Source organism: Aythya marila, assembly GCF_965140915.1.
Source record: "Aythya marila genome assembly, chromosome: 22".
Taxonomy (NCBI): Eukaryota; Metazoa; Chordata; class Aves; order Anseriformes; family Anatidae; genus Aythya; species Aythya marila.
This window is the reverse complement of record NC_139063.1, coordinates 4,381,563-4,400,090: the sequence shown is the minus strand read 5'-3', so window position 1 is coordinate 4,400,090 and position 18,528 is coordinate 4,381,563. Positions and strand designations below refer to the sequence as shown.

At 57.1% G+C, this 18,528-nt stretch overlaps 1 protein-coding gene and 1 long non-coding RNA gene across 3 annotated transcripts; both read left to right on the top strand.

The window, feature by feature from the left end:
• Window positions 1-891: 891 nt before the first annotated feature.
• YTHDF2 (YTH N6-methyladenosine RNA binding protein F2) lies at window positions 892-18,176 on the top strand. 2 transcript variants are annotated; one of them, XM_082777415.1, is made up of 5 exons: window positions 892-1,099; window positions 1,251-1,275; window positions 1,844-1,923; window positions 5,994-7,601; window positions 17,222-18,176. In XM_082777415.1, exons 1-5 carry the CDS (start codon window positions 1,073-1,075, stop codon window positions 17,243-17,245), a joined length of 1,764 nt encoding a protein of 587 aa, XP_082633541.1. In that variant the 5' UTR covers window positions 892-1,072; the 3' UTR covers window positions 17,246-18,176. The 2 variants fall into 2 exon arrangements, with proteins under 2 accessions (XP_082633541.1, XP_082633542.1); XM_082777416.1 differs by lacking the exons at window positions 892-1,099; window positions 1,251-1,275; window positions 1,844-1,923 and adding an exon at window positions 3,594-3,739.
• Window positions 1,930-3,563, top strand: LOC309886490. The gene is made up of 3 exons (XR_014318940.1): window positions 1,930-2,102; window positions 2,825-2,890; window positions 3,524-3,563. It is a non-coding gene; the product is annotated as an uncharacterized lncRNA (long non-coding RNA).
• Window positions 18,177-18,528: the final 352 nt, after the last annotated feature.

Below are 18,528 nucleotides of genomic sequence, written 5' to 3'. Positions count from 1 at the left end.
CTGTTTTGAGGGTTGAGGCTGTTTTGGGGGCTGTTTTTGGGGTGGTTTCGGAGCTGGTTTTGGGGTAGTTTTGGGGTTGGGGTTGTTTTTGGAGCTGCTTTTGGGGTGTTTTGGGGGCTGTTTTGGGGGTTGGGGTTGGTTTTGGGGCTGTTTTGGGGGTGCTTTGGGGGCTTTTTTTGGGCTGTTTTTGGGGTGTTTTTGGGACTGTTTTTTGGGTTGGTTTTGGGGTGTTTTGGGGGCTGGTTTGGGCGTTGGGGTTGGTTTTGGGGTTGTTTTGGGGGTTAGGGCCTGTGTGCCCACACTATGCTCCCCTTGGGTGCAAGCACTGAGCCTGTGGGGGCTCTGCCGGCCTCGTGCAGCCCCCAGCCCTACCCCACAACCCCACAGCCCCTCAGGGCCTCGTCCCACAGCCCCCAGCCCCATGGGGCCCCCGGCCCCATTGCGCCCTATGGGGAACACGGGGAGGGCATCACAGTGGGGACGCCCCCCACACCCCTAGGCGCAACGAGCCAAAACAGCGGCGAGCTGTCGTGGGGGAGGTGGGCGAGCCGAGCCTAAAACTCGCCTTTTTTCACCCAAAAAAAAAAAAAAAACCTTAAAGGGCGCGTGGCCCTTTAAGAACTCCCCCCTCCCACCAGGGGGCGCTGGGGGCCCTCCCGCCCTGCGGTCCTCCGCCGGCCCGGCATGCACCACGCCCCCCCCCCCTCCCTCCCTCCCGCCATTGTGCCTGCGCGCGCGCGCGCGGTGCCGCGTGACGCCGGGTTGAAAGGGGTGGGGGGGGGGGAGCGCGCGCGCGCGTGTGTGGGCGCGAGCGCGGCGGGCCCGGGGCCATAGAGACGCGGACCGGAAGCAGAGGCCAGAGGGGCAGGGAGGGAGGAGGAGGAGGAGGAGGAGGGGGGGGAGGCGAGGAGGGGGCCGCTCGCCTAGAGCGTCGCCCCCCCAGCAGCCCCCTTCCGCCGCCGCCGCCGCCGGCCCGGAGTCCTCCAAAGGCGGCCGCGCCCCGAGCCCCGCTCCCGGACAAAGCCGCCGCTGCCCCGCCCCGCCCCGCCCGCAGCCCCGCCGCGGAGCCGCCATGTCGGCCAGCAGCCTCCTGGAGCAGGTAGGGGCCTCGCCGACCCCCCCCCCATCTCCCCACACGCCCCCTTTCCCGACCCCCCCCTTTTTGCAGGCCGCGGCCCGGTGGGGCCTAGCGGCGGCCTCCCCGCGGCCTGGGCCTGCCCCGCTCACCGCCGCGCTCTTCTCTCCCGCAGAGACCCAAAGGGCAGGGGAATAAAGGTGAGGGGGGCGCCGGGGGGGTACCGGGGGTGTGGGGGGAACTGGGGGGTGTGGGGAGAACCGGGGGGGAACGGGGCCACGGGGTACTGGGAGCGCTGGGGGGGTACCGGGGGTGTGGGGGGCACTGGGGGGAACGGGGGGGGTAATGGGAATGCTGGGGGATACTGAGGGGTTTGGGGTATCTGATGGTGCTGGGGTTATGGGGGGGTACTGGGAATACTGGGAGGTACAGGGGGATGCTGGGGGGGGCACCGGGTCCGGTTGGGAGCTTGTGACTCCGGGGGAACTTGGGGCTCGGGGGTGGGAAGTGCTCGGCTAAAACAGTCCCAGGCAGCGTGGCCGTGAGCTGAAGGGTTTGGGGGAGGAGGAAAACCGCCGGGGAAAGGGAGAAGGGCCGCTAAGTAAATAAAATAAGTGAAATAAAAGCTGGCCTGCTGCAGGAGCGTGAAGGCGCTCTGTGCGTGGGGCTGGGGGAAGCTCTCGGGCAGGGGCTGTGGCAGCAGGGCGGCCTCGTAGCACCCGGCGGGGCCGTGGCAGAGCTCTGTAACGCCCCGAATCTCTCCCCCAGTGCAAAACGGCTCCGTGCACCAGAAGGATGGCTTAAACGATGACGACTTTGAGCCCTACTTGAGCCCCCAGGCCAGGCCGGTGAGTAAGAGTACCTGCAGCGGGCAGGAAGCGCCGGGAGCCCGGTGGTTTCCTGCTGCTCCTGGCTGCCGAGGCAGGGCTGGCATCCTCGTGTCTGCCGTCCCCGGGGCATTCTGCTCTCCCGATAAACGTGGCTTTTACACCTGCAGCTCTCCAGGCAAAAAGAGAAACAGCCCCCGGTGGGTGAGCAATAAAGCCGTTAGCAACCTTTTGGGGTGTGGGGACCCCCTAGGGTTGGATTCAGCTCCTTTTTAACAGTAGCGACCAACTGTCTCCAAGTTAGCGTTTCTGATCTTTCAGTTTTACTGTTTTGACCTTGTTTCCTTGCTTGTGTGTGGTTCTTTATCCCCTACGAGCAGATGCACTCTGCTGCATTGTGAAACTGCTTCACAAAATGCTGCTGTGCTCTGGAGGCTTTGGGAGGATACTATCGGGGCTCTTATCTCTGCCAAGTAAACTGAAAATGCACGTCAAGGGTTGTGTTTTTTTTTTCCCCCTCTCAAATTTTCACCAAAAAAAAAGCCTGCGGAACCTTCGTGTGATAAAGGCTGTGAAGACTTTGTTAGAGCTCGAGTTAGAGTTGGGCTGCAGACTCTGTGACCAGCTTCGGAGAGTTGCCCTTCCCGATCCTTCCCCTCTTACCTCGTTCCTTCAGATTATCTCTGTTGGTAACTGGTCTGTCTTCGGAGCAGGAGAGCGACACGCAGCAGATGGAGTTCAGCTGATTAGACGTTACCAGTGGGCATTACAGATAAACATCTGTAGGCAGAGCGGGGCCCTGAGTTGGTTCCCTTGGCTTCTTTTCCCTCTCCTGCTGTGATTACTGAAAATAAGCTGCCTCGGTTCTCCCTTTCTGTATTTTTTTAATCATATTTACTAGTCAGTGTATTTTTTTTTTCAGATAAAGGTGCCACATGTTTTGTTGGAACGCAGGAGCAGGTTTCTATCTCAGTTAAATATTCAACAGGTATTTTCCTAGTTCCTCTAAAAACTTGAGGCCAAGTTCCCTGTCAGTACCCTTCAGCATTCAGCCTGTCCGTGAAGGTAACTCGCTGCGTTCAGCTCCCTAAAACGTTACGAGCCTGAACTGTGTAGGGTGAGAGAGCGGGGTGACTTTTTCAAGCCTTGACTAAAATTAGCTATTTTCCTTGCCCTATCACTTAATGGTCATAGTCTTTTGTTGTTTTTTTTTTTGTTTGTTTGTTTGTTTTTTGGCCCCAAGACCAACATCACCAATCTTTAACCTCCATCTGGAAGTGGAAGTGTTTCCTGCAGATCATAGTTTCATTTAAATTTCCTAAATAGCATGACAGTTACTGCAATATTAGAAGCAAAACAATATTTTACTTCATTTTGTGTGCTTGGTACCTATCTGAAAGTTTCTTTTTGTGTCACAAACTGGAAAAATTGTTTTTTAAAAGCGAGGAGCTGAACCAGAGCTGTTGCCCTAGAAATTCAGCAGGAGTGAGGTAAAGCAGCTGTGTTGATTTTGACTGAAACTTTAGGGTAAGTTGAAGTTGTTGGTTCCTTTTTTTTTTTTTTTTTTTTTACTGTGCTGTGATGCTCTTCACCTCTTGTCACCTCTCATCTGTATCGTGAGGCTCCTGATAATAAAAATCCAGAACCTGGGGGTGAGTCTGGAGGTGACCAGAGCTGCTGAGCCGCCGAGCCAGGCTCCTGATAGAGAAGCAGGAAGGTGAGCGCCCCTCTTCTGAAGGTGGGAAGGGAGCTGAGACTGAGAAACGAATCAAATTCAGCCAACTGCTGCAGCACAGCACAAGAGCTCTGCTGGCTGAGCCCTCTCCAGCAGCACGAGGTAACCACGCTGTAAAGTTTCCTGGCCTTTAATTGGAGAGCTGCTATTTCAGGTGCTTGTTGCTGGCCTGGCAGCCTGGGACGTGATGTTGCTGCACGTTTCAGAGCTCAGGTACACGGTCAGTGACTCTTTTTCATTTCAAAAACCAGCCCCAGAAGCTGAGCAGCAGCAGTAAATAAGCCCCAGCCTCTGGTCTGAGGTGGAGACGCAGAGGGATAGCGAATTTGAGGAAATAACTGTATGTGAAGTCTTAGTCATCGGAGAGAATTAAAAGCTGATGAGGCTTTATTTGCATGCTAATCAGTGTCAGTTGTGCAAGTGCAGCGCAGCAGAGCGAGGTGCTGCTTGATGGCGAAGCACGGCTGTGGAAATCGAGGCAGTGAGCAGCAGCGGGCCTGTTGCAAACACACCGAGCTGCCAGCTCTCACCTGCTAATTAGGAGTTCATTAACTCCTCTGCTCCAGCCTGGGCTGCAGCGGGCTGCCTTCAAGTTCAACGTCAGGCAGCACACGAGGAAATGTTTGGAGGTGACAGGGGGCCGGGTGTTTGGCTGGCTCCGAAGGAGGAGCCTGCAGAGAAGGAGCTGAGCTCTGCTCTGCGCTGCCTGCAGCTTTTAGGTGAGGGCAAGGCACTTTGCTGGTTCCAAATAGTAATTATTTGTGAAGTTCCTTCATTTGCCTTGCAAACCACCCCTTAGAGTCAGTGTTGCCGTTCGTATTTTTGGGCAGATGGAGCCCTCAAGACCGTTGGGTGGTTTGGGTTAGCAGGACTGAGTTCCTCAATTACTGAAACTGTGCCTGGGATGGGAGTCAATGTCGGTAATGTCTGGGCAGACGGGCAGGAGTGACGGGCTCAGAGCTTCCCTGCAGTCACACTGCGAAGTAGCACAGAAAGTTTTTTAGTTTTACACAGGGAAACAAGCTTTGTCTCTGCTATTTGAATTAAGGGATTGTAACCAGGGATCTTGAGAGCCCCGTTCCACCCCAAACACTGAAAACAGGGGGAATTTAATTCCTATTGATCTGGGGGAAGCTGAGGCTGACCCCGTTAGCCCCAAACCTGTTGCTTCCATTCAACCCCGTGGAAGGCGCAGAGGCAAAGCTATTTCTGGAGGATGTCCGAGCCATCTTGAGAGCCTCTGTGGATTTGGGCACGGCGTGAAGTCCTGGGGGAGCCGCTTGGCACATGGAAATGTGATTCAACGAAAAATGGAGTAGAGCCTGCTGCAAGCCAAGCTTTCAAACGGGAACTGAACTTCTCATCTCATCTGCATCGAGTTGGCATGTGAGCGGCTGCGTAGCACCAGGCCGTCTGCACCCAGGTTCAAATTACCAGCTGATAATGTCCATTAGTGAGGCTTTAACAGCTCCCCGGGGGGGACCCGGCTTTGAATACGAAATGACAGATGTTGTTCGTGGAAGCAAATCTTAGTCATGTCTGAGAGTTTCCTAATTGTAAAATTAAGCACTTGTTTTCATAACCTAAAGGCTATTTGGATGTTAAAAGGGAGACTGGAGCACAGAGCAGCTTTTTTTTCCTGCTCTGCAGCCTGCTTGCTCATGCTGTCGTGGTCACCACGCCATGAGGATGAGATGTTATTGATCACTCCCCATCTCCAGGTGTTTTTAGGATGTGCTTGCAGCAGCAGAGCAGCTGGTATCCCAAAGATGAGGCATTAAATCCTGGTTCGTTTGCGAGTTCTTGGAATATTTCGAACTCTTAACAGTTGGGTTGTTGGGATAAAGCAGTTCTGGGTGGTAAGTTTGAGGAAGGGACTTGTGCTAGAAGCAGCGAGGACATTTGTGATTTTGGCAGTGCCCTTCACCCTGTGTATTCCACTTCTCTGCCTCCTTCCCCCAAACCCTGCATCAAACAGAACGAGCTCTGACACATACGTTCCCAGGTGAGAAAATCCCTCTTCCCTAGCAGGTAGGAGAAGCAGAAGATAACACTGTGCTAGGTAAGATGCTCCATTCACAGCCCGAGCAGGAGCTCTGAGGCAGCCCCAGCGAGCAGTCTGCACCGTGTGTGAGGAGCACCGTGTGCTCTCCTGGCACCAGGAGCTGGCGAAGCCTTTGTGCTTCATCTGGCAGCAAAGCTGCTGCTGGAGGTGCTTTGGGGCCGGGCCTGTTTGCCTGCCCGGCCCCAGGGCAGGGAGGGTTGGGCACAGGAAGGCAAAACAGCTTCTAGTCCTGGTCCCTGGAAGCTTCTTCTGCTGGTCCTAACCGCTCAGCGCTCGCTTTCTGTTTTGCAGAACAATGCCTACACTGCGATGTCCGATTCCTACCTGCCCAACTACTACAGCCCCTCCATCGGCTTCTCCTACTCCCTGGGCGAGGCTGCCTGGTCCACGGGGGGCGACCCCCCCATGCCCTACCTGACCTCGTACGGACAGCTGAGCAACGGGGAGCCCCATTTCCTCCCCGATGCCATGTTCGGGCAGCCGGGGGCCCTCGGCAGCACCCCGTTCCTGGGGCAGCACGGCTTTAACTTCTTCCCCAGCGGGATCGACTTCTCGGCTTGGGGCAACAACAGTTCTCAGGGACAATCCACTCAGAGCTCCGGCTACAGCAGCAACTACGCCTACGCCCCCAGCTCGCTGGGGGGAGCCATGATCGACGGGCAGTCCGCCTTCGCCAGCGAGACCCTGAACAAGGCTCCGGGCATGAACGCCATCGACCAGGGCATGGCCGCCCTCAAGCTGGGCAGCACGGAGGTGGCGAGCAACGTCCCCAAAGTGGTCGGCTCGGCCGTCGGCAGCGGCTCCATGGCCAGTAACATCGTGGCCTCCAGCAGCTTGCCCCCGGCCACCATCGCTCCCCCGAAACCCGCGTCCTGGGCCGACATCGCCAGCAAGCCGGCCAAGCAGCAGCCCAAGCTGAAGACCAAGAACGGGCTGGCGGGCTCCAGCCTCCCGCCGCCCCCCATCAAACACAACATGGATATCGGGACTTGGGACAACAAAGGGCCGGTGCCCAAAGCCCCCTCGCAGGCTCTGGTCCCCACCATCGCTCAGCAGCCCCCCCAGGCGTCCCCCCAGCCCGTGGGGCAGCAGATGAGCGGCAGCCCGCCGGTGGTGGCGCAGGCTTCGGCCGGGCAGCAGCAGCAGCAGCCCCAGCCGCTGCCCCCGCCGCAGCCCACCCCGCTGGCCGTGCCGCAGCAGGGGGCGCAGCCCGCCCGCTGGGTGGCCCCCCGCAACCGCGGCACCGGCTTCGGCCAAAACGGGGCGGACGGCGGCGGCGGAGGTGGCGGAGGAGCGGGGCAGGCTCAGGCCGGCTCCGGGTCCGCCCCGTTGGAGCCTCACCCGGTCCTGGAGAAGCTGAGGTCCATCAACAACTACAACCCCAAGGATTTCGACTGGAACCCCAAGCACGGGCGGGTGTTCATCATCAAGAGTTACTCGGAGGACGATATCCACCGGTCCATCAAATACAACATCTGGTGCAGCACGGAGCACGGCAACAAGAGACTGGATGCCGCCTACCGCTCCATGAACGGGAAGGGCCCCGTTTACTTACTGTTCAGCGTCAACGGGAGCGGTCACTTCTGCGGGGTAGCAGAGATGAAATCCGCTGTGGACTACAACACGTGCGCGGGGGTGTGGTCCCAGGACAAGTGGAAGGGACGTTTTGATGTCAGGTGGATTTTTGTGAAGGACGTTCCCAACAGCCAGCTGCGGCACATCCGCCTAGAGAACAACGAGAATAAACCAGTGACCAACTCCAGGGACACTCAGGAGGTGCCTCTGGAAAAGGCTAAGCAGGTGTTGAAAATCATTGCCACCTACAAGCACACCACCTCCATCTTCGATGACTTCTCACACTATGAGAAACGCCAGGAGGAGGAGGAAAATGTCAAAAAGGTAACGCCTGGGTCTGCCCGGCGGGGTCCTGCGGGGCAGGAGGCGGGCTGCCGTGCTGCGGATGGGGTCTGTGGCCTGAAGGCATGGGGTGTGTGGGCAATTTTGGGGATCAGGGTTTTTTTGGGGGGGCTTTTTGGCTGGCTGTGTGCTCGCACAGGCAATCTGCTGGCCAAGGGGGTGCAGAGGGGTGCTGCCAGAGCTGGGTGCCTCCTGGCAGAGCTGGGTGAGGAGGCTCGTGCTGGCCCTGCTGGTGGTCTCCTGCAGATCCCAGACTTTGCAGCACCACACTCCGCACAAAACCCGTTTTCACCCCGTGATCAGCTCCGGGGTCAGGATGGCGCAGAGTGGGAGATCAGGGGGGGCTTTGGGGGCGGTGGAGGCTTTGGCAGATGTTCCCCACCGCTCGTAAAACCTCCGCTTGCAGCAGCTCCTGGCCCTCCCCGGGCAATCCAGCCCCGCGCTTAATTATCCTTCCCGGCAGCAGGCTTTGTCTAATGCCCAACCTAAATCTCCCTTGCAGCAATTTAAGGCCGTGAGCGCTCGTCCTCTCCCGTGGAGGCGGCGCGGGTCGTTCTGTTCCTTTGGCAGCGAGGGGTAGGACCTGAGGCCGGTCGGCTGGCACTGGCACAGTGTGGCCGTGCCCTGCCATGTGGGTCTGCCACCCCGAAGCCTGCTGTCACCCCTGTTTGTTCACGGGGAGGGCTGGAAATTGTTCCCCAACTCTGATTTGGGAGGAAATTCAGTGAGCGGTGAGCCTGGGTGCGCTCGTGTTAGAATCACCTGCGGCTGACCCGCTCTGCAGCGGGGCTCTGCTGGGATTTGATCACAGCAGTGATTAAAATTGAGCCCCAGCACAGCTCCTGGAGGGCTGCTGAGCCCTCGGGTGGGCTCTGCACCTTCAGCGCTGGGGAATCTTCCACCAGCAGCTGGAGAACTGAGTCGGGAGCTGCAGCTGCTCACCACGGCAGTGAACACCTTCATTTCTTGTTGTATTTACTTGGAGCATCGTCCCCATAAGCAGCATCACCAGAGGTGGTCCCATCTCGGAGCCTCAAGCATTTGCAGTGCCTGAAGGAAATCTGTAGGGGAGGAAGGAGCCGCAGGGCAGGGGGAGAGGAGGATTTCTTCCTTTCACACCTGAGCTTGCTCTCTGTGAGGACCTGGATGCGCTGTGTGACCTCGCATCCGAGCATTGCTTGCTCTCCATCCAGCCTTTCTCTTTCTCCTTTCTCAGCTGAGGCTGTGAGCGGGGTGGGCATTGCAGGGTGCTGCGGGACGTGGGGTCCTCACCTGCCCGGCATCTGGGCAGGGATGGAAAGAAAATTGTCGTGGGGAGATGCAAGGGGGTGGGAAGAAGGAAGAGAACAGAGGGGGAAAGGGGCCAGGCACGTGGCTTGCTGTTTGCTAGCTTACAAGGGCTTGAAAATGAGTAAGATATTAAAAATAGGGACTTGGCAGTTTCCTTTAAAATGCAAAACATCCCTGCCCGTCTCCTCAGCTGGGCCTTGCAGCCTGTCCCCAGCAATCCTCGGATTTTTTGGGGTGCTCCCGCGTGGTGGGGTCAAAGCGGCCACAGCAGCGGGCGTTGGGCACCTCCCTCCCGGTGCTGCCGGCGCTGCTCCAGTGCAGAAGTGGCCGTTAGGAAATGGAAATGCTGCAAATCCTCCTCCAGGAGCAGGAGGCAAGGAGGAATTCGTGAAGTTTGCTTTCGGCTGCTGACTCACCATGGGGCATGCGGAGGGCCGCTGCCCTGTGACATCCGGCACGGAGGAAGTGAGTGGCTCTTTTCTTGCAGCATTTCGGGGCTTTTCTTGCAGCGTTTTGACCTCTCGGAGGGCTCTGTGCCGCGGCCCCGGGGAGGGTTGGGGTTTCTGTGACCGCTGCCGTGCGCCCTCGCTGAGGAGCGGCTGCAGGGTGGGTGCTGACAGGCACCCCGGGGCTGTGGTTGGCAAAAAAAAAAAAAAAAAGAACCAGAAAAAAAACCCAGCCCCATGCTGTGCCTGCGTTGGGACACCTCAGCGAGTCACCTGGAAAAAGAAGAGTAATCAGAGAGCGCAGCCGGGGCAGTGGAAAGTTAAAATGCTCCTGGGGCTGCGGCGCTGCCTCCCTGCCCGTGGTGTGTCAGGCTGCTTTTGTGTCGGGGAAATCCCACTGCAACGAGCTCTTTGTCTCCACCACCAGTCCTGGGGTGGCGATGCCACGGTAATTCCTGCGTTCCTCTTCCCTGGAGCTGAAATGTCTCCGCTGGGCTGGGTTGTCGCACTCGGCTCCCAGCTTGCCAAAACCTTTGCAGTTGGATCCGTGCTCGCCGGCCGAGCAGATGGGCGAGCTCTTGTGCAAGCCTGGGAACCCTCCAGGATCCTTTGCTACAGCTCCCTGCTGATGTCGCTGCTCTAGAATTCCCCAAAATAGTCCCCAGAAGTCATATGAAAAATATCTCTGGGGGTTGGTGCTGCTCCCTCTGGCCGGTGAGGGGAGGTTCAGCGGTGCTGGAGGCGCTGCAATCGTGCTCTTGTCCTCGCCTCTGCCCTCAGGTTTCTTTTGAGGTCTTGCTTTGCTCTACTAAATCCATTTTTGAAAGGGTTCAGGTGTTTGTGCCCAAGGGATGAAGCCGACTGCCGGTGTGACCCTGGCTGGAGCAGTGCAGGGCTTCTGGAAAGCAGTGTTTGTGTGGGGGGGTCAGCAGCTCCTTCCCGGTAAGGATGGCTTTACCTTTGGTGAACAAACAACCAAAAAACATGCTCCCAGCGGCGCTGAGCATGGGTCTTTCATCCCCTTGCCAGGACTGGGGGACTTTCCTTGCGGGTTTCAGGGATTTGGGGAGGGAAATTGCATGAAAAGCGCCCTGCCCCTCCCTGCGGGGCGGCCGGCTGCCCTTGGCCAGTTGGCATTGAGTCGGGGCGAGCGGTGCGGGGTCGGGATCTGTGCTGAGGCTGTGCCCCTCCAAACAGAACCGTGAGGCTGCTGCTTCCCCAAACGTGCTGCTTTCTGCGCTGAAGGAGTTCCAGTAGGGGCACGTGGCTCTGCCCCCACAGCAGGTAGGGTGCAGGGACACGGAGCGGGGCTGTGCCTGACACCAGCAGGCAGCTCCCCAGCCCCTGGGAAAGGGAACGCCTCCTGGTGCCTCCTGCAGAGCTCTTCAGTTCTTCATCTGTAGGCTCTGAGGGCAGGGAGGAGTGGGTTTATTTCCTGTAGCATGCACCTGCACTGCTCTCCTGCTGGTTGTCCTGGCTGATGCTGTGTTGTGTCTGGCTCTGCCATCTCCCCAGGAGAGCGTTTCTGGCTGCAGGGGAAGCAGATTTGGTTTGTGGGCACTGCACATCCAGGCACAGGCAGCTGTGACAGCAAGGGGACGCTGCTTGCACTCTTGTGGTCCCTTTTATCCAGTGATCCCGAGGCTGTTTGCTGTTTCTGCTCCAGATCCTGACCCTTTTTAGCTGGTTTTTACCAGGACAGGCACCGAGTGCCCTCCGCTGCTCGGTAACACGCCGCCTTTCCCCCAGTTTAGTCCCAGCCTTGCCAGTCCTGTACGTGTGTCTGTGTTCATCAGTAGCATGAACATCACCCCTGCTGCATACCCTCGTAGCTCGTTGCTCCCCGTTTGCCACCAGCAGTGCTTTGTGTGTGCCATTGTACTGGGTCTGGCAAAACCACCACAGCCATACCTGCTGGCAGCACTGTGAGGCACTTAGCAGTGATCTCCCAGAGCTCAGTTACGTTTTGCTTTGCTTAGGGGCAGCAGAAAACGGGAGGGGAAGGCTCAGCTCCCCCTGCCCTGACCCAGGAGCAGCAGGGAGCCCTTTCCCTGCAGCGAGGGAGCCTGCTCCAGCTCCCGACTCCGTCAGCATCTCGTTAGAGTCGGCTTGTGGCTTCTGAAGGTGGGGAGAGGAGCCATCGAGGACTGGTAATCAGATGGAGAGCCTCTGTCTGCAGGTCAGCAGGCCACCAGCAGCTGCTCGCTCCTTCCAGCTCCGAGCTGCAGGATGCCCCGGCCTGATCCTCCTGCCAACGTGTGAAGTGTCTGCACTGTGAGCGTGATGACTTCAAGAGAAGGGCTGGAAAACCAAGACTCGGTGCCTCCCTCAGCGACTGAGCCGGGCTGCGTGTGGCTGGCGGATTCCCTGGGAGCTGCGAGGAGGTTTGGGGCTGCGAGGAGAGAGAATGGGGGATGTCGGTGCTGGTGGCTTTCTTCAGGAGCTGTGAGCAAGGTGCTGGCACCGAGGTTAGCAGCTGCTGATCCAGGCCCTGTGGTTCAGGTTATTTTATGAACGGGTGCTTCTCCCTACAGGCAGCTGGGTTTGAAGCCAAGCACCATGCACGGGGCATGGCTCTGCTCTGCTGCCTGGTGCAGAGGTGCAGGGTCACAAGACATCACCTAAAGCTGACCAGGATCCTAGGAGAACTGCTGAAGTGCATCAATACATGGGCATTGTGGCAGTGCAGGACATCAAGAGCAGCTTCGTGCACCAAGTTAGGGGGAACATTGTAATTCTGCAGCACTTCTGCCTGTAAGGAGCCACTTCTCTTCTGTGTTATGTGGCTGGTGCTCAGCTAGGAGGCATTGTGTTGAGTGCTGTGCGACTGTTTCTGTTGCAGTTATTTGAGCCCTTTTATTTTCCTGTATGTTCCCGTTTGTACCTGGTTGTGGCTGTCCTGGGGCTTTATGGGTTCCTAAATCAATTCCTTCGTGGTGTGTGCTGAGTGAACCAGTGCTGCTCTGCTCGTACTGGGGCAGAGTTGTCCGAGGCAGGCTCTGCTCAGGAGGGCTGCTCTTACCTCTGGGATAACCTCTGGCCTTCCCCAGCTGGAGCAGAGCCCCTCAGAGCTCCTTCAGTGCTGAGCTGCCCAGCAGGAGGTGCTTACTGGGCACACACCTCGTGTGATCGGCCCTCTGAGCAGCTCACAGGAGAGCTCTGGGGTTTTGCAAGCTGTTCTCTAGGAAGAGCTTGGAGATGGAGCCTGTTACTGGTTCCATACCATTAGTCGTTTTATTAAAAGGACAATGCTGAGGGTTTTCTCCTGTGGTTAACAGCAGAGTGGTTCTTACAGTGCAATATTGGCTTAGAAGACTTGAGACGAGATCTACCTGCAGCTTCGTCTCGTTTCTAGTCCTGACACTAAAGCAGTGGGACTTCTTCCTGTTCCATGTGCATGGGGAAGGCTCTGTCCTCCCAGCTGTTACTCGTGACTTGGTGTCACCTCCTGTAAAACCTTCAGAGAACTCCTAATTGTGTGATGATAATGAGGACACCACGAAGTCCCGACCATCGCTCAACCTTTAGGCTGCTGTCAGCCAGCCTGAGTTTGCGTTCAGCTGCTGCGAGTGCTGTGCTCCTGGTGAGCTTAAGGGAAAAAAAGGGAAAAAAGCAAGAGCTGAGATCTCAGACTGCTCCGGTGAGTGGTGCTGCGTGTTCCCCTTCAAGCAGCAGGCACAGAAGGCTGCGGGTGGCTCGGCTGTGTGCGGCCCTGCAGCCTTCACTTGGCACGGAGAAATCGAGCATCTTCACCGGGGGTTGCGAGGTGGCTGACCCGGGGCTCTGCTGGATGTGTGGAGGTGTTCCTCGAGCCTCCTTGCTCTTTTTCCAGGTAGTCAGCTCTGCGTGCAGCCAGCAGTAAGGTGGTCAGGAGCAAATGGCTGTGAGGACAGCACGAGCACGTGTTTCTCCATCTCCAAAGGCTCCCTTGCCTTTAGCAGCTTGTACCTCAGGAGTTCCTGGGCTCAGGGGTTGTGTCCTTGTCTCTGCCAGCTGATGGCTTTCCTTTTCCCATGTTTTGATGCCTTCTTTGAGCATCCTCAGGACGCTGTGGCAGCAAGTTCCTCGGCTTAATGAGGTGCTCTGGGAAGAAGCTGCCACCTCGTTCTCGTGCAGGAGGAGAAGCTGAAAGCTCTCAGCGTGCAGCTGGTGCCTGCTCTGCTCTCCCACCCCATTTGGCCGTCTCTTCTCCAGGAGCGAGAGCTGCAGCCCGGTGCCTCTGCAGGTAGAAACTCTCCTGCCCTTTTTTTGCTCGTCCCTGCTGCCCTTTTTGAACCCTTTTCCAGTTCTCCCGTGGAGGTGGAGAGGAGCAGGCGCTGCTCGGGGCCCAGGAGCAGCTCAGGCTGTAGCAAGGCCCGGCGATAAGGTCTGTTCTGGACGTGTTTGCTCTGATTGGGGGTGTTTTCCGAGCGCTACGGATCAAACCAAGCCTTGCTTCTGATCCTTACTGGCAGCTCGGAGCCCGTCGCCGTGGGGTCAGGGCAGTGTTTGTTCCCACCTGCGTCATCGGCTTTATCTCAGCCACGCAGACCGAATTCACTGCGGCGTTCAGCTGGGTTTTGTCCCAAGGCCCTCCAGTTCTTCACACTCGGCTGCTGTTTTATTACCTGGGATGGAACAGTAGCATCAGGAAACGTGGTCACTTCATTATTCGCTCTTTCCTATTTTTTAAGGGCTCTTTTGAACCACAGATTTCAGCAAAGCTCCCCAGATTCTCTGCACAGGGTTAGTCAGTCTTTACCGTGACACTCGCACGGTGTGACAGAGGGTACAAAAAGTGAGATATTGAAGGGTTTGAACCATCCAGGTGGGAGCCCTGCCGCTTCTGAAGGGGCACAGGGTGCTCATTTTCTGGTGCTGATCCTCCTTGTGTGAGCTGTGACTGTAGAGGAACCCAAGTCACGAAACATGCTTCTTGTGGACCCAAATGGGGAGGAACACAACTTTTGTTTAAAACACCCAAAATCACCTTATTGTGCCTGGTGTAGGTGAAAACTTTGGCACAGAGCTCAGGGAGCCTCTGTAAGTGCCGTGGGATGCCGTTTGCTTGAATTTGACGTTACCTGGTTACCTGCTCCCCTTCCTTTCATCTGTGCTGCTACTTCCCCACTCCACAGGGTTTCTGCGTGGCAGATGGGTCAGAGCCGAGCACCCTGAGCCCCGATGGGGAAATTGGAGCTGGAAACGAGAGGAGCTGTTGTGCCCAGAGCCACCGACTGCAGGAAGGTGGCAGGCTTCCCACCCCAGTACTGGTGGGGAGCAGTGAGGGTGCCCTGCAGGAGGACGAGGTGGATTTCTGCCCTTCCCAGCACCTCGATGGGATCTGTGCGGCTGCTGCCTGCGCCTCAGAGCCAGCAGGAGCCCGCTCAGCCCTGCTCGTGGTGTCCCTGCTTGGCCCGTGCGTTCCCAGTGATGCTGGTTTCTTCTTTTAGGGGTTGTGTGGATGTTGGTTTTGCTCCCTTAGCTTTCCATCAGGTTCTTAGCTGCAAAGCAGGTCTTCTCCTGCTCTGGCAAGGAGTTGCTTTTATTTGGAGGTCTCCCCTTGCCTCCTGGTGACCAGGAGGTGCAGGCACAGCCGTGTCTGGAAGCCAGGCGCTGTTCTGGTGTGAGGCAGGCTCGGGTGCAGCTCCTCTCTGTAGCTCTCACGGCTTCCTAATGCCCACAGCAGGAAAACCTCACCTTTGGTTTGTAACCCAGGCCTCGGGGCTGTCTGTGGAGCAGATAAACCCAACAGAAGCGAAGCCTCGTCCGTGGCTGCGCTGGGCAGGTCTGAGGCAGCAGAGAGCTGCGAGTCCTCACGTCCGAGCTGAGCCAGCAGCCTGCCTCGGGGACAGGGCCCTGGAAATCCTGCTCTGCATCACGGTACCTCGCCAGGATCACAGACAGGGTGCGAGAGGAGAGCTGGGGAACCAAACACCGTGCTGCTGCAGCGAGAGCTGTGGGCTGCTGGAGGTGTGGGGCAAGACGCAGGAGCTCGGGGAGCTGCGTGGGTCTCTCGGGGCCGGTGTTTGGCTGTGGGGTTTGGGGGTTATCACCTGGCAGCATCAGCTCTGGGTGCAGGCTCCTGAGCCCTCTGTTGGCTTTGGCTCCCCGCAGCAGGGCTGGGGGCTGTCCTCAGCCTGCTCCGCTCGCTCCTTCGGCTGGTGGCATCGGGACCTGGCTGGTGGCGTTGGGACTGCTGTGATGTGTCACAAGGATTGAGCAGGGTGATGCCGGAGGGCTTCTGCTTAACCAGAGCTTGGTGCCTGCCAGCCCCGTGGCGCTGTGTGAGCGACAGCAGCCGGATCCCACTCATCACCGATCCCTTTTGCGCTCCGGTCGCTGACGGATCGGCTGCGGGGAGGCAGGGATGTGTCCGTGCTGGTGTCCTTCTCCTGCTCCTCCTATTGAAATCAGCGAGGTGACAGCCCAGGTCTGCAGGAAGGCAGCCAGGGAGAGCAGGAAGCTTTTGAGGATCTCCTCCTGAGGGTGTCCTACGAGATCAGAGCCCAAGGTGTGGACGCTGGCACCGTGCCCTTGGTGGTGGATGCTGCTACCCTGTGGCACCTGTCCTGGTGCATGTCCAGTGCGTGGCCAGACTCTGGGTGCTGCTGGAGGTGGTGGCTCTGCACGGTGCTGGGTCGGTGCTGAGCAGGAGGAGGCTTTGAAATGGAACACCAGGCTGAGGAGGAGCGGTGCTGTGATCCACCCCGAAACGGAGCTGTTCGGGCACGTCCCTGCTCTAGCCTGGAGGCTTGGGGACATCTGGCAGAGCCTCTTCCGAGGGGGTGTCCTCTGCCTCTGGGAAGTCGGACTTTTTGAGGCCGTTTATCTGAGGAGAGCTGTCCCAGGCTGTCAGCGTGCCCTGGCCTCGGGGCTGCCTGGGGCTGGCACCTCCGGGCACCATGGGGACAGCCACGAATGGAGCCGTTCTGCTCAGCACCACGGTACTTGGATTTTTGCAGTTGAGTGCTGACATCTTTTAGCACCTGCAGGAGGTTCAGGCAGCCGTACCGGAGCAGAACCGAGTGAAGTCGACTGATGCAGTGCAAATATTCTTGGAGAGCGTGTGCTCAAGTCCAGCCCCTCTCCCTGGCAGGTCTCCTGTGCATGGCGCTGTGTGGGGCTGGCTGTCCCCGTGCTCAGGGAGGGCAGCAGGGCACGGAGCAGCCCCAGCACCCAGCGCAGAGGAGCTGGAGCTGGAGCTGGAGCCTCCTTGGTGCTGCCAGCTCCTGGCACAAGGTGCTGCTTCCAGGAGGCTCCGTGAGCTGTTGGCAGGTTTCCTTTTGGAGGTGGTGCCTGGGAACAGCGCTTTGAAGGTGGGCTGGGCAGCACCTCCTAATCCTTGGGATAGTCAGAGCTGCTTCTGGGCAAGGCTGCTGGGTTTGGCTTGGCTCCAGCCCAGCAGAGCCGGCGACACGGGGCCATCTGCCCAGCAGGTGACACGGTGACCCTGGGGTCTGGGCTATTTGGTGCTGTGCTGCCTCTCTGGCACGGGGCAGGTGTTTGGATGGGGTCTGTGTGTGTTCAGCGCTGGAGGAGGGATGCAGGCAGTGTCTGCAGGCGCTGGGAGAGCCTCCAGCCCGTGAAACACCAGGGGAAAAAGGCAGAGACAGCGCTCCTCAGCTCGCAGGGCAATCCCAGAGCTCTGCTGTTGAGGATCCCTCAAGGGGCAGGTGCTGAGCTGGTGGCCCCGAGCCCCGTGCGCCTCCTGCCAGCAACCAGCACGTCTCAGGCTCACCTCGCCCACCCCAGACACGTCCCTGCCGTGTGCTGAAACGCTGCCGTGTGAAACCAGTGAATCAAACTCAACCCTGGTGGTTTTGTAAGAGCTGCTCGGCTAACCTGGTGTCTTCTTTTTTTCCTTTTTTCTTCTTGCTTTTGCAGGAACGCCAAGGCCGTGTCAAGTAAAAGACCGTTCCTCCCCCAGAGACTGCAGCAGAGGTTGCGTCCCGGCTATCTCTCGGAGAGAGAAGGAAAGAGCAAAAATATCCCAGAGAGAATTAGGACTTTTTTTTTTCTTAATTTCATTGACTTCAAAGTGACTCTTACAAACTTGCAGTTTAAAAAAAAAAAAAAGTATTGGAATTTCACAAGACATAGGACTTAAAATAATAATAAAAATTAAAAAAAAAATCCCTTCTAGGTAGAGCATAGGTTTAAAAAAAAAAAACTGTTCCCTTTCTTTTGGCTTTGGTTGTGATTTTTGGAGCATACGCTTTGTTTTTTGTCTTTTTACTATGTTTTTTCGGATTTTTCAAGTCCGTAAGTGGCATATGCCTTTTTTTCTCTAATTTTTAAACCCCGCTGCTTCCCTTCCTTCCACCCCCTCGCGCCTCCTTCCCCTGGTTTTGGCATTTGCACTTGGAACACCGAGTTGTGACATCCACCGCAGAAAGTGGAGGAACTTTTTTCTTTTCTCCCCACCCCCCCCGGCCTGGAAGAGGAGGGATCCGACGAGGAAGTTGGGGTTTTGGCCTAAGAAGAATTGAGCAGAAATTGTCCACGAGGTTGTGTCTTGAAGGTGGTTCATTTTTCGCTGACCCTTTGTTACTCGAAAGTCAAGTACTAGGAGTCCTAAGAGATGTTCTGTTCTTGTGCATTATACGGATTACAGATTAAGTCTGGGTTAATTTGATTTGAGAGCTGAGAACAGCGGTAAAAAAAAAAAAAACTGGTTTTGTTTACAGGAAAATGATTTTTGGACAAAAAAAAAATATTGTAAAATGTGTAGTGAATATGTTTCTTCAGTTTCTTGTTAAGCCAATGAGGAATGGGCGTTGCCTTTCTTTTCACCATTAATCACTTCTCAATAATAAACGTGAGATCCTGTTGAGCATCACTGGTGTCCGCTGCTCACTTTGGCGCTCCCCTCTCTGATTTTTTTCCTCTCCTTTTGCTCTGCAGCTCGGGGTTTGCTGCTGCATCCTTCCCTTAATGCTCGCGGTGCTGAGCCTGATGGGCTCGGGGTCTCCACCTCGCTCCCCGTGCATGGGGGTCGCTTCCCCAGCCCTGCTCCCTCCTGGGCAGGAGGATGTTTGGGTCTGGGGCTGCATTCTCTTGGGATTTGGAGCCCCTCCCCGGTGTAAGCTGTGCCCTGCTGCTGGGATTTGTTCCCGTTTCAGGGGTAGGTTGGGGATCACCCCACGGATGAGCATTGTCTTTTTTTGGGTTAATTTTTCGGGGTATATTCT